The sequence below is a fragment of the Motacilla alba genome, chromosome 6 (genome assembly GCF_015832195.1).
Source record: "Motacilla alba alba isolate MOTALB_02 chromosome 6, Motacilla_alba_V1.0_pri, whole genome shotgun sequence".
Lineage (NCBI taxonomy): Eukaryota > Metazoa > Chordata > Aves > Passeriformes > Motacillidae > Motacilla > Motacilla alba.
The window spans coordinates 23,725,510-23,740,287 of NC_052021.1; the positions used below are offsets into that span (position 1 = coordinate 23,725,510).

The following is a 14,778-nucleotide window of genomic DNA, read 5'->3' on the forward strand; positions in this document are numbered from 1 at the left end:
TGGAGCCCCTTTGGACACTGGAAGGTGCTGTAGTGTCTCCCTGGAGTCTTTTTTTTCTCCAGGCTGAACATCCCCAGTCCTCTCAGCCTTTTGACAAGTATCACCGAATCTCTGTTTAACAGAACGGTTAAAAAAGAAACAGTATTAGAAATATCTGCACAACTCAGCGGCCCAGCCGTAATTACATTAATTGTGCCCCCAGTCCCAAGGCCATTCCGGTGCACTGCAGGCAGCCCCGCGGTGCCCGCTCAGCCCCTTCCCCTCACACCGGCCCGTTAATTGTGCCCCCAGTCCCAAGGCCATCCCCGGTGCACTGCAGGCAGCCCCGCGGTGCCCGCACAGCCCCTTCCCCTCACACCGGCCCGTTAATTGTGCCCCCAGTCCCAAGGCCATTCCCGGTGCACTGCAGGCAGCCCCGCGGTGCCCGCACAGCCCCTTCCCCTCACACCGGCCCGTTAATTGTGCCCCCAGTCCCAAGGCCATTCCCGGTGCACTGCAGGCAGCCCCGCGGTGCCCGCACAGCCCCTTCCCCTCACACCGGCCCGGCGCCACCGCCCCTCGCCGCGCCCCCGCTGCCACAAAGCGCTTCCGAGAGCGTCGCAAAACGAAGCCGTGCGTGCCTGTGGAGGCAGCGGCAGCGCTGCCCTTCCTTTGCCCTCACTGTCGCGAGGGCGGCCGCGCTTGGCGGCGGCCGTGCGCCGCCGGCGAATGGAAGGCGGCGCAAGATGGCGGCGCTGCATGAGGAGCCGGCAGAGGTGGTGGCGGTGCAGCCGGACCCCGAGGCGGGGACGCCACCGCCGCCTCCCGCGGTGCCTCCCGCCGCCGCTCCCGCCGCCGCCCCGGCTGCCGCGGCGGAGGGAGAGGCGGCTGGAGCCGGTGGGGATGCGGCACCCCCGAAGCCCGCGGCGCCGGGCCCGGCCGCCTCCCCGGCGGCATTGGACCGGCAGACGCTTATGGCCGTACTGCAGTTCCTGCGGCGCAGCAACCTCCGCGAGTCCGAGGAGATCCTACGTCGCGAAGCCCGCCTGCTCGGCGACGACCTGAGTGCCGCCGCGCTCAGCCCCGCCAGCGCCGGGCTCCTGGGCGGCTCCGGCAGCGACGCGGACTCCGGCGAGGCGCTGCTCGGCCGGGGCACCGGCGCTGCCGCCGTCGCCATCGGAGGCAACGTCGCCACTGTCGCGACTTCCAGCCCCGGGGTGGCTGCAGTTGCCGCCGTGCCGCCGGGGAAAGGTGAGGCCCGCGGGGACTGCGGGGTCGGTCCCTCCTCTGGGCGGGAACCCCGGGAAGTGGGGAGCCCGTGTGCCGCTCGCAGCCTCGCGGGTCTCTGTTATGCTGGGACACAAGGGCTGGTATCAGGTTCTCGGTGCCACCGAGGGTCTAACGCGGCGTTCCGCGAAGTCCCTGGATGTCTCATTTTTCCATACAATCCGTGGAGAAATCCGTATCTCCTGGAGCAAGGGACTAAGGACAGTGTGTGTCTCGCGTTTGTAGGGAGCACTGTGAAGCGAGAAGTGCTCCCGCTTGTATTTGTGTCCCATCACAAGTGATCGAGTAGCGGGAACAGGAAGGTTCCATTGTAGTTAGTGGGGATCGTCCCGGGTCTGGCCGCAGGGATGGGAACAGAGGTCTGATGTACAGTCTGCTGATGTTTTGGTGAAGGAGCCACGGGATGTTTGTAGGTGAGGCTTTCTACATTTCTTATCGAGTTTCTGAGTACTTGAGATGTCCTTTGGATAAATAAATTTTAAGTGCTATTAATCAAGGTGTTCTGTGAGGCAGCTTAACTGAATAATGGAATTTCTGGAACCGCTAGTCTGAGTTCCAGTGAGTACACAGCATAAAGTCAGCTTGGTCATGACATCACCAGATATTATTGGTTTTATACAAAAGACAAAACAATGGAAGTGCGTAAAAACTGCTGTGTAGAACAGAACTATGAGAGTGTTAAGTGTCCCTGCTCTGTGATGGTTGTGTGGTGGTCTTGGTGAATTGTTCACTTAGTCTGCTTAACTTGCTTGTTTACTGGAAGCAAAATAATTATAGTGGGTGTATCTTGCATTCTGCTCCTTGTTGAAAAGTTTCTAGCCCTAGCGGTAAAATAACTCATTCTGGTGATGTTAGTGGCTTCTTCCTTTACACTTCAAGTCCTGGCTGAATTAGGCACTAAGTGGGCAACTGTTGGCAGGGAAAAAACTGCTGGAGAGAATTGGCTGCTGGGCCAATGTGCTCTCACCTGTGCTGTTTAGACTTGGTGCTGAATGGGCACAGGACGTGTTTTGCTCACCTGACCAGGGGGTTGTGGCCACTGTTTGTTTGCTGGCTCTTGCAGAGTGTCTGAGCAGCTGTTGTTGTTGGCTGGTGCTTTTGCAGTCGGAGGCGCGGTGGTTGTGGAGGACCAGCCGGACGTGAGCGCGGTGCTCTCGGCCTACAACCAGCAGGGGGACCCGACGCTGTACGAGGAGTACTACAGCGGGCTGAAACACTTCATCGAGTGCTCCCTGGACTGTCATCGGGCGGAATTGTCCCAGCTCTTTTATCCTCTCTTTGTGCACATGTACTTGGAGTTGGTCTACAATCAACATGAGAGTGAGGCAAAGTCTTTTTTTGAAAGGTAATCCCTTTTCATTTGTACATTTGTGTTATTTTGTTTTTGCTACTTTGGCTAAATCAGTGAGCTATTTATATGCATGTACAGGTGTATATATTATTCTTCTCTAAAGCTGAAGAGATTTGAAATCTCAAGTAACAGTGCCATGGGTTGTAGTAACTGTTCTTAAATTCTTTTCCAATCTTCTGTTAGAAAGATGTGCAAACTAGTGAACTGTGCATCGACAGAGTTTGAACCATGTTAATGGTGTGCTGATGGGCTCCTTGCTGCAAAAGTAGCAATTAAGAGATTCTGCATCTTTAGGGAAAGATTGTGAGGTCAGCTTTTATCACTGGAATATTGCACTGAGATTCCAAAATAATTCATGCTCTAAGTATTTGCTGATATCATAGGATGTACATTGAAATTCTTCAAATGAGCTTAAAGAAATTAATTTCTGGCTAATCTATAACTTTCTGTACTCTTACTATGTTTCACTTGTTTATCACTTGAGAAGAAAATAGAATTTAATTTGTTTTGTGGATTCAGACCAATTGTGAAATACTTCAACCCAAAAGTATAACTTTGTTTCCCTTCAAATGATTCTGTAAATAGTTGAAATGTCCCTTGCCACAACTATTTTAAAGCACGTTGAGTGACTAAACCTTTTTACGGTATCTTAAATTGTTTCAATAGATTTCATGGGGATCAGGAGTGCTATTACCAGGATGACCTGCGTGTATTGTCGAGCTTAACCAAAAAAGAACACATGAAAGGCAACGAGACCATGCTGGATTTCCGAACAAGCAAGTTCGTGCTGCGCATTTCCCGTGACTCTTACCAGCTCCTGAAGAGGCATCTTCAGGAAAAGCAGAACAATCAGATCTGGAACATTGTTCAGGAGCACCTTTACATTGATATCTTTGATGGAATGCCTCGCAGTAAACAACAGATAGATGCTATGGTTGGAAGCTTGGCTGGCGAGGCAAAACGAGAGGCTAATAAAGCAAAGGTAGGAGACAAAGATTGTTGTACTTGTTACAAATCTCCCTGTTTTTTCAGGGAGATATACCTTAGTATAGATTGACAATCATAACTTGAGATCTTAAAAGACAGCATGAACAGAACAAAGTAAGAGAACTGTACAAGCAGGTGTTGGCAGGAGTAGAGAGATCAAGAGGTATTGCTGTCAGGTGGATGAAACTGCTGAATCCTTTTGAGATACAACCTTGTGTTCAGCCCACTGAACTAAACTTAAACTAACTCATTAATTAATTTGAAGTTTTAAAATGGACACATGACTATTTGGCTTCCTCTTTTGTGCAACAGATAGTAATTTTGACTTGCTGACAGCTGTCACTGGAAGAGCTGTGTGTGTAGTACCACAGTACTATACAAATGAGTGAGGTAGGGTGGGGATTGCACTTTAAGGAAGGACTAAGAGATGGTGGGAAAACTTAAAGTTGTCCAGATCAGTTGGCTGGGTAAACCAGAAGAAAATGTATTATATTCCTTATGGGCTAAGCAGTAATATATGCTGCAATATTAAACAGAGCAGCTTTAAAGGAGCAGCTCTATTGCTTGGACTACTACATTGAAAAGTTACCATTACAAAATCTGGTTATCTGGTTTTCAGTAAGAACAACAATTACTTTTTTCATCTTGTGTGATTTTTTTATTGGTTGGTAGGTTTTCTTCGGCTTATTGAAAGAACCAGAGTTTGATGTGCCTTTGGATGATGAAGATGAAGAAGGAGAAAATGAGGAAGGAAAGCCAAAGAAGAAAAAACCTAAAAAAGATAATGTAGGGTCAAAAAGTAAAAAACAGGACCCTAATGCTCCTCCCCAAAACAGGTATCAAGGAATGATGTGTAGAGAAGTTTTTAAAATCCAGTCTTGTCAAGCCAAATCCGCATCTCTGTTCACATGGCATTTTTATAATTTTGGCTATTTTGGCTGTACACAGCTTTAGTTGTAAGACTTCTAAGGGAGGTCATGGAACCCTTGGCTTATAACCCTCTGTCATTGCCCATCAAGTCAATCTAGATTTCCCTTGATGAACTTTTACTTGGTTACCCACTAATCTTTTCAGGTAATACTCAATTGTTTATCTTGTTCCAGTACCTGTCTGAAATTCTGAAAGCTACTGGCTCTCTTTCTCATCAGTTAGTCTTCCACATAGTCTTTCATATTTTCTAATTCTTGTTTCTTATTTGAATACTGAGGTATGAGGTTGCATGCAGAGGTTTCACTTTGTTTGGATTAACAGTGAGGAAGGTGTTTTTACTTGTAAAAATGTGTGCTTCTTGTGTAGAATTCCTCTGCCAGAACTGAAAGACTCTGACAAGCTGGATAAAGTAATGAATATGAAGGAAGCTGCGAGGCGAGTGCGTCTTGGGCCAGAGTGCCTGCCCTCCATCTGTTTCTACACATTCCTTAATGCTTACCAGGTTGGTAAAAGAGTTTGTGTAATAGGGGAAAGGGAATCAAAATTATGAGCATCACTCTTGCTAAAGAAAAAAAGATATAACAGTGTTGGCAAGGGTAATTGGAGTATTTGGATTAAACATTGCCAAGCTTATGTTCCAAAATGTTAAAAATTCTCTTCAAAAACTCCTTAAACTATAAAATTTCCATGTTCCTTGGTTTTGCTTGGATTTTGCTATAATTCTTTCATTCGCTTTTCCTGTCCTAAGTGTTTCCTACAGAACACAGTAGATGTTTTTCACTGGATTACTGGAAAGCAATACTCCTTGTCACTTCTGACTGCACTTAATACGTAAACCTTTATTTTTAATGGGGCGAGAATTTGTGTGTGTTTATGTTCATCCTACAGTAATTCTCTCTGTTTTTGTAAATGAGTCAAACTACCTTTTTAATAGTTCTTAGGATTTTATAATATTTGCAATGTATAATAAGAGATGCAAACAGTATAACTGGATATTCTGTGTGTAGGGTCTGACTGCAGTGGATATTACAGATGACTCCAGCATGATTGTTGGAGGCTTTGCTGACTCTACTGTGCGAGTGTGGTCTGTGACTCCAAAAAAACTACGTAGTGTAAAAACAGCTGCAGGTAATTTAGACAATAACACTTAATAGGAGCATACATGACTTGTGACATTTGTGTTCTGCCTGAACAGGGAAGATATCTGTGGCAGGAGAGTTGGCTGCAGTGGTTGGATGCTTCACTTTGAAGAAACAATACATGCACAGATACATGATTACATCCTACATGCTACCTGCATGCTAGAAACAGTTTTAAAGGAATGAGAAATCTGGTCACGTACACCTGCTATGAGGTGGTCAGTGCACAGAGCTTGGAACTAGCCATAAGTAGGGTGGAACTAGCCATAAGTAGTGTGGAGCTAGCCATAAGTAGTGTGGAGCTAGCCATAAGTAGTGTGGAATTCGCCATAAGTAGTGTGGAAGTAGCCATCTTGCTTCTTAACTGGATGGTAACTACAGGGTCTAATAGACAGTTTGGGTTAGGTGATCTAGGAGAGAGACTTGAGGTACCATGGGGGAAAGGATAGGAGGAAACTCTGAGAAAGTTGGAAAAGAATGTTCTTAGCTAAACACCTACTCAAATTTACGGAAACCAGCCTGCTTTAATTGTGCTGCTTGTGTAACAATGTGTTGTGGTTGAAGCTGGGTACTGTGCAAACATTTCTAAAGCTTGATATTTAACTGAGATGATGTGACAATGACATTTATCTTTGAACTTCTGACAGTTATTCTGATACATGAACTTTGAAATCTTGCAGACCTCAGTCTCATTGACAAAGAATCAGATGATGTCTTGGAGAGGATCATGGATGAGAAAACAGCAAGTGAGTTGAAGATTTTATATGGTCACAGTGGACCTGTCTATGGCACCAGCTTCAGTCCTGATAGGTAAAAGTTTACAAGCTAACTAGTTTGCTTGTCTTCAGTTTTAATTGCATGCTCCTGAATGAGAACATATTCTTAATGCAGCTTTTTCCAGGTTAAAGCAATTCTTGCTCATGTAGCTTGTAAGAAACTCTGTAACGCTCATAAAGTTCAGGGTGTTGAGCTCTGTCAGCTATTATTGAAATCAGCTATGGCTGAAAATACCAGCACCATTTTGGAGATTTAGGACTTAGATGACAAAACTACAGTTTTGCAAACTGTAGTTTAAGCTGGGTTTTAACTGAGTGATACATAGAGAGGAAAAGTACTGCAGCAGTGATATAACTTAAAATGTTGCAGAACTTAAAGTCACAGTAGCACATTATTGTGCTTTAAGTTTCTCATATTCTATTGAGACTTCATTTTTAGAATGTGTGGAACAGTATCTTTAAAATAAGAAATTTTAAAGCTTTGCGTAACAGTAGGAGTCTGGACAGTGGAAAGGAGGTTTAAATGTCTCAGGTTTTGTTTTTGCTTGTGTTTAGTCAGGAAACAGCCACCACAGAAACAGCTGAGAAATAAACTTTTTGTGGAACAAATATAGTCTATTATTATAATTGAGAATGAGAGCATGATATGAATTCTCTTTCAGGGAATAATGAAATTTTGTTCAGAGTTGTAATAGAGGAGCTTCTAAAAAATAATACAGTGTCGCAGTTTACTAGTCATTTTTTTCCTGTAACTGGAATTTCTGAGTAAAGACCTCCTCTGTGGTGTGTTTTTTGGTTTTTTTTCCCCTCAATATTAAGTGCCATCAGAATTAATAATCAATGTAAAATCATCACTTTTTTTGCATAAGGGCCTAGGACTGGGTTCTGCTTGAATTGGTTATTGTTGCTTACTGCACTGAAATGCTGAGTTATGGGTAAAATGCCAAACTGGTGCTGATGAGGGGACACTTCTGTCATGGACATTTCACAGTGTTTATGCAATATTTATACAGCCCCTGTGTGAGTTTGATATGTTATATGCTATACTTTCTCCTGTGACAGGAACTATCTGTTGTCCTGTTCTGAGGATGGCACAGTGAGATTGTGGAGTCTCCAAACATTCACGTGTTTGGTGGGATATAAAGGACACAATTATCCAGTTTGGGATACACAGTTCTCTCCTTATGGTTATTACTTTGTGTCTGGGGGACACGACAGAGTGGCTCGGTAAGAAACTGCATGTGTTTTTCACTTGTCTGGGTCAGTTTGTGGTGGATCAACCCTGAAATTCAGTAGCTGATATACTCCTGCCTACTCTATTACTCAAATTTTATGTCAGTTAAAATACTGAACAAATGTTAATGAAATTTTACTATTTTTTTCAACACACATTATATTATCTCATGTTTTTTCTGTCTTTTCAACACACGTTAGTAACACTGGATGACTAAAGAGATGATGTGCTCCTAAGTGACCCTCTGATTAGAAGTATTCTCCTCTAATTGTTGAACAGCTTGACAGAATATTCTTTATTTCTCCATTCTAAAAAGTATATTTTTCAAAAAAACACCCTGCTAATTCAATAAACTGACCCATAAGAAATCACTCCACAGTAACTCCAATTACTTTTTTTTTCTCATTGTGCAACCAGTCATTGAATCACGGAACAGTTTGGGTTGGAAGGGACGTTTAAAGGCCATCTAGTCCAACAGCCCTGCAATGAGCAGGGACATCTTAAACTAGATTAGGCTGCTTAGAGCCCCATCCAACCTGACCTTGAATGTATCCAGGGATGGGGCATCTCCCACCTCTCTGGGCAACCTGGGTGTTTCACTACCGTCATTTAAAAAATATCTTCCCTATATCTAGACTAAATCTACCTTCCTTTAGTTTAAAATCATTATCCCTTGTCCTCTTGCAATAGGCCCTGATAAGTCTGTCCCCATGTTTGTTCTAATCCCCCTTTAAGTACTGAAAGGCCACAACAAGGTCTCCCCAGAGCCAACTCTTCTCTAGGCTGAACTGTTACCCTTTCCTCATTGCAGAGATACTTCAGCCCCCTGAGCATTTTTGTGGTTTCCTCTAGAGTTGCTCCAACAGATACAGATGTATCTAGCAGTCCGGTCCTGTTTGTGATTTGTACATAGCCCCGCGGCCGGCGATAAGAGACTGAACTTCTTTAGGGTTCTTTTATTAATACAGCTTTTCTTTTCAGTCTGTGGGCAACAGATCACTACCAGCCATTACGGATCTTTGCTGGCCATCTCGCAGATGTGACGTGTACCCGATTTCATCCAAACTCCAACTATATTGCTACAGGCTCAGCAGACAGGACTATAAGGCTCTGGGATGTTTTGAATGGGAATTGTGTAAGAATATTCACTGGACATAAGGTAAAGGCAGATCACTGACAGTGTGAAAGTGATTTTATTTCTATGCTGAGATTCTGAACAGTTCTGTTCTGAACACAGCTTGACTGACTGAATGTGAGTAGACTTAATTAACTTGTTTTGCTGCCTCCCCATGTCTGTTTTAGGGACCAATTCATTCATTGGCATTTTCTCCTAATGGACGATTCCTGGCTACTGGAGCAACAGATGGAAGAGTTCTGCTGTGGGATATTGGACATGGCCTGATGGTTGGCGAATTGAAAGGGCACACAGACACTATCTATGCGCTCAGATTCAGTAGGGATGGGGAGATTTTAGCATCAGGTAAAATTCACCAGGAACAGTGAAGTGTCCCTTGTATTCCATAATTCTGAAGAGGAATGATATAATAATATAATTAGTTCCTTAAATTGAGAAAGACAAAGTAGAATCACTTGCTTAGCAAAAGCAGCAAGGACTAGTAACTTTTATGTGTGCATTCAGTATGCTATATGAGGCTTGCTATTGTCTTTTGCTTTCTGAGCTTTAGTTTCTGTTAACTTGTTCCCCAGAACCATTTTTATATTCTATTTTATAACAAAATACTTTAAACGGTTTTATTTTTTCTTTTTAGGTTCAATGGATAACACAGTTCGTCTGTGGGATGCTGTGAAGGCATTTGAAGATTTAGAAACTGATGACTTTACTACAGCCACTGGACACATAAACTTGCCTGAAAACTCACAGGACTTGCTACTGGGCACATACATGACTAAATCAACCCCAGTTGTTCATCTCCATTTCACACGCAGGAACCTGCTGCTGGCTGCAGGAGCCTACAGCTCACAGTAGATCAGGAAGCTGAGACTGACTGTGCCAAGTCATTGGCACAGTAGTGCCAAGTAGTGACCTCAGGATGCGAGTTGAGAGGGAATGTCTTGAACAGAAGGATCCCACGAGTCCGTTGCGAGGAGTATGAAACTGTAATTTATGCAAGCAGCATTTCTCAGTTCTGCTGTTTCATATTTATCTGCAGTTTGAAAATGCTGGAGATCGACAAGACATTGTGGCTGTAAAAGAAGGAACTGTTCGTGGTGCTTTTGGTAACATAGATACGTACATATGGAATGAGCCATCTCTTCCCAGAGGTGGTACTGAGCTCTGCTGAAACTTGTGAAAAGTTAACAGCCTTTACATGTGTTCTCAGATTTTTTTAAAGCACTTAATTTATGTATAGCGAATGTTTCATCAGTCTCAAACACAAGCAAAACTGTCCATTTTCAGGAAAGAAGAATGTAGTTTGATTCACTACAGCCTGGGCTGGGCAGCAGGCGTGGTGAGATCATAGCAGCAGCCAGGGCATTGACGGAGCGGGCCCGGCAGCCCGATGCTTGTGGGGAACTGCCGCCAAACTCTGTGCATGGTTTTTATTCAGCCAAGTACTAAGTCCTGAAAAGATTTCAAACTGGTGTGCTCTTTTGAGGTGTCAGAAACACAGATCTTGTTACTGTTTTCAAAGGTAGCCAGTGCTGTCAGTGTGATAAGTATCCAGAAGAGCAATGTGAACTTTATTTACTTTCATACTTTATTGTATGAGAAAATAAAAAAAGGGAACTGAGGCACAACTGAAATAGTCACTATTAAAAAGTGGACTTAAACCCTTTACTTTGTATTAGGTGTAAAAGACATTAATAACCTGTATACTTTCTGCATAAGTTTTAACATAAAAAACCCCAGTAAAACTAGCCAAGAAATTGAAACATTATAGCAGCAGGAAAGGATAAGTGTGTGGTCAGTTCACTTTTGAAAGGCCAGCTTGTCTGCTGAGTGACAATTCCTATCCACAAAAAGATTGTACCCAGTGAGTCCTCCTGGACTATCAATAAAGCTGTGTTTTATTTTTAAAGAAGAGTAAAACATGCAGAACACTGGGAAGAACGTCTGTGTCTTTGAACCAAAACCTCCACCACCAAAAGCCAGGTCCAGTGTGGCTTGGGTTTGGGTTGGTTTTTGTTGTTAATCTCTTTCAAGATTTGTGCAGAGAAATCTACTTCGTGTTCCTCATTACTTCACAGTAAGGACTTGGATACTTGAACAATCTACTGGCTCTCTAGTGAAAATGAAAACAAGACTTGTCATTTCTAAGGTAAACGGAGAACTACCTCCTCTTTCATCTCTTGTTTGCTCTGACAGAGTAAAGCTATACTACAGGCATTATACATCAAAATAAAGTGTGGAAAATTCACTAGGAAGCTCACCTAGACATTTTCTTCAAAGAATAAAGGGTAGAACTTAATTTTTTTTTTTTTTTTTTTTTTGTGTAATGATACCTCAACAAAATTTCCTAGCTCTCAATATGACCAGTTAGATTTAAGTACAATTTTTGACAGCTTAAAGAAAACACTGCCACATTCTGCCTTTGTATTTTGTACAGTTTTATACTTTTGATATCATAATAAATACTAAAACCACTTAGTTTGTGTCTATATGTTACAAGAAGATATTTACTTCCCTTCATGGCTGGAATGGAAGCAAGAGCAGTTTGTAACTGTGACAACTCTGCTAAGAGAAACAAAGTAAGCAGAAATGTTTAAGTTTATGAGTATCCATTCCATATAAATCTTGTTCTAAAGGAAGACTACATATTCTAGCTCCTGCCATTATTACGCTGTAACAGCCCCCATTCTTTAGTGGGGCAATTAAATACAGCTGAAGCCATCTATGCAAACACTCAGGAGGGAAAGATGACCAGATTTGTTCAGCAGGCATAGCATGTACAAAAACAGCTTTAAGAAAAAATGAAGAGGAGAGCATCATGATAATTAATTTTTTCCATTTTCCAGCAATCATTCCTACCTCCTGTTGCCCTCAGTTTGGGAAGTAAACTATTTGCAAGTTTTAGCACGGTTCAACCCCTGCTGCTGGGAGAAGTGTGGTACCATCACATTCCCACATCAGCACGACTGTGACATCTAAGGAAGGTACCAAGTGTTAATTGCACTATAGAAAGACACTGTGGAGAATGTGATAGACGCCTCTGAGTGTTGGGCAGGGAGGAGGCTGCACACACCTAACTGTGGTAGAGCATCTCCTTTTACAAGAGACAGGAAAAGTAATCACTGGACTATTTGGGTCACTGTTCAAAATGTGGAGAGTTACAGGAGCTTAACATTACAAGGCTAAGCCATTTTCCTTCTTCCCTCCGCAAGAGAAACCAGTAACAGAAAAAGCTCAAATACCGTAACTGGGTCAGCCTATTTTCAGAGGTGTTCCATCAAAACCAAAAAGGTTCTGTGCAAAATACAGACAACTGAGGCAGAAGATGTCACAGTTTCCATGTAAGCTACTAGCTTGGAATGCAAAAAGTGGGAGCAACCAGATGGCTGCAAACCGTGCAAGCTGTGACACGGACGTGTGGAGATGCCTGGATCAGCTCCAGGCCCTGTGCACAGTTATGGCCCTGAGGTCCTTCCTTGGTTACTGCCTGGTGCTTAGAGCTCCTTAGGATGTGTTACAACAGCAGCAGAGTTAAGCCAGGGTGACACAATCAGATGCTCCATCTCTGCTACAAGCAACTATTTTTGACAAAGGAGGAAAAATGAGAAGTACCACGCTCTGGCTTTTTTGGACCATTTCATATTTCCAATAAAACAAGTAATCATTTATATTTTATTAGCCACAACAGGTCATCAGCCTGCATTACACTGACACAGATTGGAGGTTCAGACATGCCAGGAACCTGCCAAGAGAAGAAAGGTCAAACATAGCAATGCTTGCACAATGTTAACTGAGCATCCCCCTGCCCCAGGCCCAAACTATTTTAGCTACAAGCAGCCAGATTTCAGCACACCCAGGAAGAAGTGGCTGATGTCCCCTTAGCACACAACAACTTTTTATTATTGTTTTATACCCCTTTCTTCAGGCTATGAGGACAGCCCATAGGTTCTGCCAAAATGCCATTCTGGTGAAAATTCTTTATTTGAAAGTGACCCCTATATTTTGTAACACTTGGTTTTTGCTATACAAGTCCAGTCACTTCTGCATGCGCCTTGAATAATCATGTGTGCAACATGCACAGTTCCATCATATGGTGCTCCTGTACTCTGTGCAAATGAAGGCCTTAACAGACTGCATTAATCTCTACTGTGAATTTCAATGCAGTCAAGAAATAAGGCCTTTAAGTACTACTTCATTATTTTAATAACCTATAAAGCAAGTTATCCCTATTTTACAGCAAAAGGGCAGACCAGAGACACCTAATATTTGTAGGTAAAGCTCAATGTGTATTGCTGCAACATCCTGTTTCTCCTTCCCTGCTTAGTACTCTTCCTCCCTGCATCCATCCCTAGTCCCATTTACCATGTCAGAAGAACAAGAACACTGTATCCCATAATTTCTGCACTCCCTTTAATAAACCACTTCATTCAGAATGCCCCCAAATAAGTCGATGCTATAGATTATTTGAGGTTTAAAATGGTAAATACGAAGTCCATGTGCCTGTGTTTCTGTCTCTCATTACACCGTATTACTGGCACTGCTTCCTGACCTGGCACCGAAGCATTTTGGTCCTGGAGGAACATCAACCACTTACCTTTTACTTATCAGTCACAGCAGGAGCTTGCTTCTTAGGCCTAAACTTGAAATACAAGACAAGGAGTGCAACACCTGTGTACGTTGCTATCACATACTGGAAAACAGAAAAGTTAAACTTAGTTTCAGTCTAAGCCCCAGAAAACGCCATTATACAAGATTACAAAACAATGTACTCAATACATACATTCCTTCTCCCTATGATGGTATAGGAATTGAAGTACTTCTGAAATCCAGTGAACTGGTGTTGAGATCCCGAGTCATGGCCAGCCATGGCTGCTTGTCCTAACAAACAGGACAGGACAGTGAATGAATTTAAAGTCACTTGGACAGGATCAATAGGAAAATCAAACTAATTTCCACATTGAGCTTCATAATGCCATTGTCTGTTCCCAAATCTGCTTTCAGGACATTTGACAAGTAGTGGATAAACATAAGGAGTAGGCACATCCAGAGCATTCTTTCTTGAGGTACAAAACAGGTGATGGGAGCAGATAAACAAATAAAGGGTTCACTGCACAATAAAAGCAGGGTGGTCTTTTAATGTTTAGAGATGTATTTTTCTGAAGAGGATGTCATATTTAGGACAAACATTTGTTGCTTACCTTCTGCCTCCCCCCAAAGGCACCCCACACCCGACGCAGATCCCCAGCCCGGCAGATGCGGCAGCCCCGGGGCCCCAGTAGCAGACACCCGAAACTGCGCTGCAGGCGCTGCGGCCCCTAGCACAGCTCCTGTGTGTCATCCATCTCTTACCTAAGCCAGTCCAGCAGCGTTACCTCTGCCCTATAACCAGGTAAGTGTTAGCTGACTGTGCCTCAGTTAAAAAGCTTAATGAAACAGCCCCTCTTAACGTGCTATTGGCAAAGACTTGAGAAGCCAAGGTCATCTTTTCTCGTGCCTGACCGATGCAAAAGCCTGGGCAAGGGCTGAGGTGCCCTTCCGAGGACAGGAAGGCTTCCCGTGACAACACGAGTCCTGTTTTCCGGGGGAGCCCGGTGCCCTTGCCCGGCTACACCCGCGACCCCGCGCTCGCGTCGGGCCGGGGAACGGGAGGGACTCAGGGAGCTACGCCGCGGCTGAAGGTCGCGGGTGCCCCGGCGCTGCGGAGAGCCGCCCTCCCCCCGTCAGGACCAGGACGCGACCCGGCCCGCCCGGGCCGCCCCGCCGTACCTGGGCCGCCGCCGTCCCCGCCGCGCTCTGCCCTTCGCCTCTGCCCTCCCACAAGATGGCGGCCGCGGGCGCCGCGCGCAGCCCCCGGGCGCGTCGATTGGCTGCGGCCCCCGGGGCGCGGTCTGGCCCCGCCCCCTCCCCGCGGAGCCGCCGCGTGCGCCGCTTCCGGCCGCCCTTTGCCCTCAGCCCCGCGCGCC

At 44.5% G+C, this 14,778-nt stretch overlaps 2 protein-coding genes across 2 annotated transcripts; one reads left to right on the forward strand and one right to left on the reverse strand.

The window, feature by feature from the left end:
• Positions 1-725: 725 nt before the first annotated feature.
• On the forward strand, positions 726-11,293 carry TAF5 (TATA-box binding protein associated factor 5). Its single transcript, XM_038141683.1, has 11 exons — positions 726-1,230; positions 2,371-2,611; positions 3,284-3,599; positions 4,277-4,440; positions 4,901-5,036; positions 5,542-5,662; positions 6,354-6,483; positions 7,512-7,676; positions 8,665-8,842; positions 8,986-9,163; positions 9,453-11,293. Exons 1-11 carry the CDS (start codon positions 726-728, stop codon positions 9,668-9,670), a joined length of 2,352 nt encoding a protein of 783 aa, XP_037997611.1. The 3' UTR covers positions 9,671-11,293.
• Positions 11,294-12,434: 1,141 nt separating this feature from the next.
• On the reverse strand, positions 12,435-14,708 carry ATP5MK (ATP synthase membrane subunit k). The gene is made up of 4 exons (XM_038141691.1): positions 14,582-14,708; positions 13,596-13,693; positions 13,410-13,505; positions 12,435-12,557 (listed from the first exon to the last, which is right to left on the reverse strand). The coding sequence occupies exons 2-3, from the start codon at positions 13,680-13,682 to the stop codon at positions 13,413-13,415; spliced, it is 180 nt and encodes a 59-aa protein (XP_037997619.1). The 5' UTR covers positions 13,683-13,693; positions 14,582-14,708; the 3' UTR covers positions 12,435-12,557; positions 13,410-13,412.
• Between the last annotated feature and the right edge of the window lie 70 nt (positions 14,709-14,778).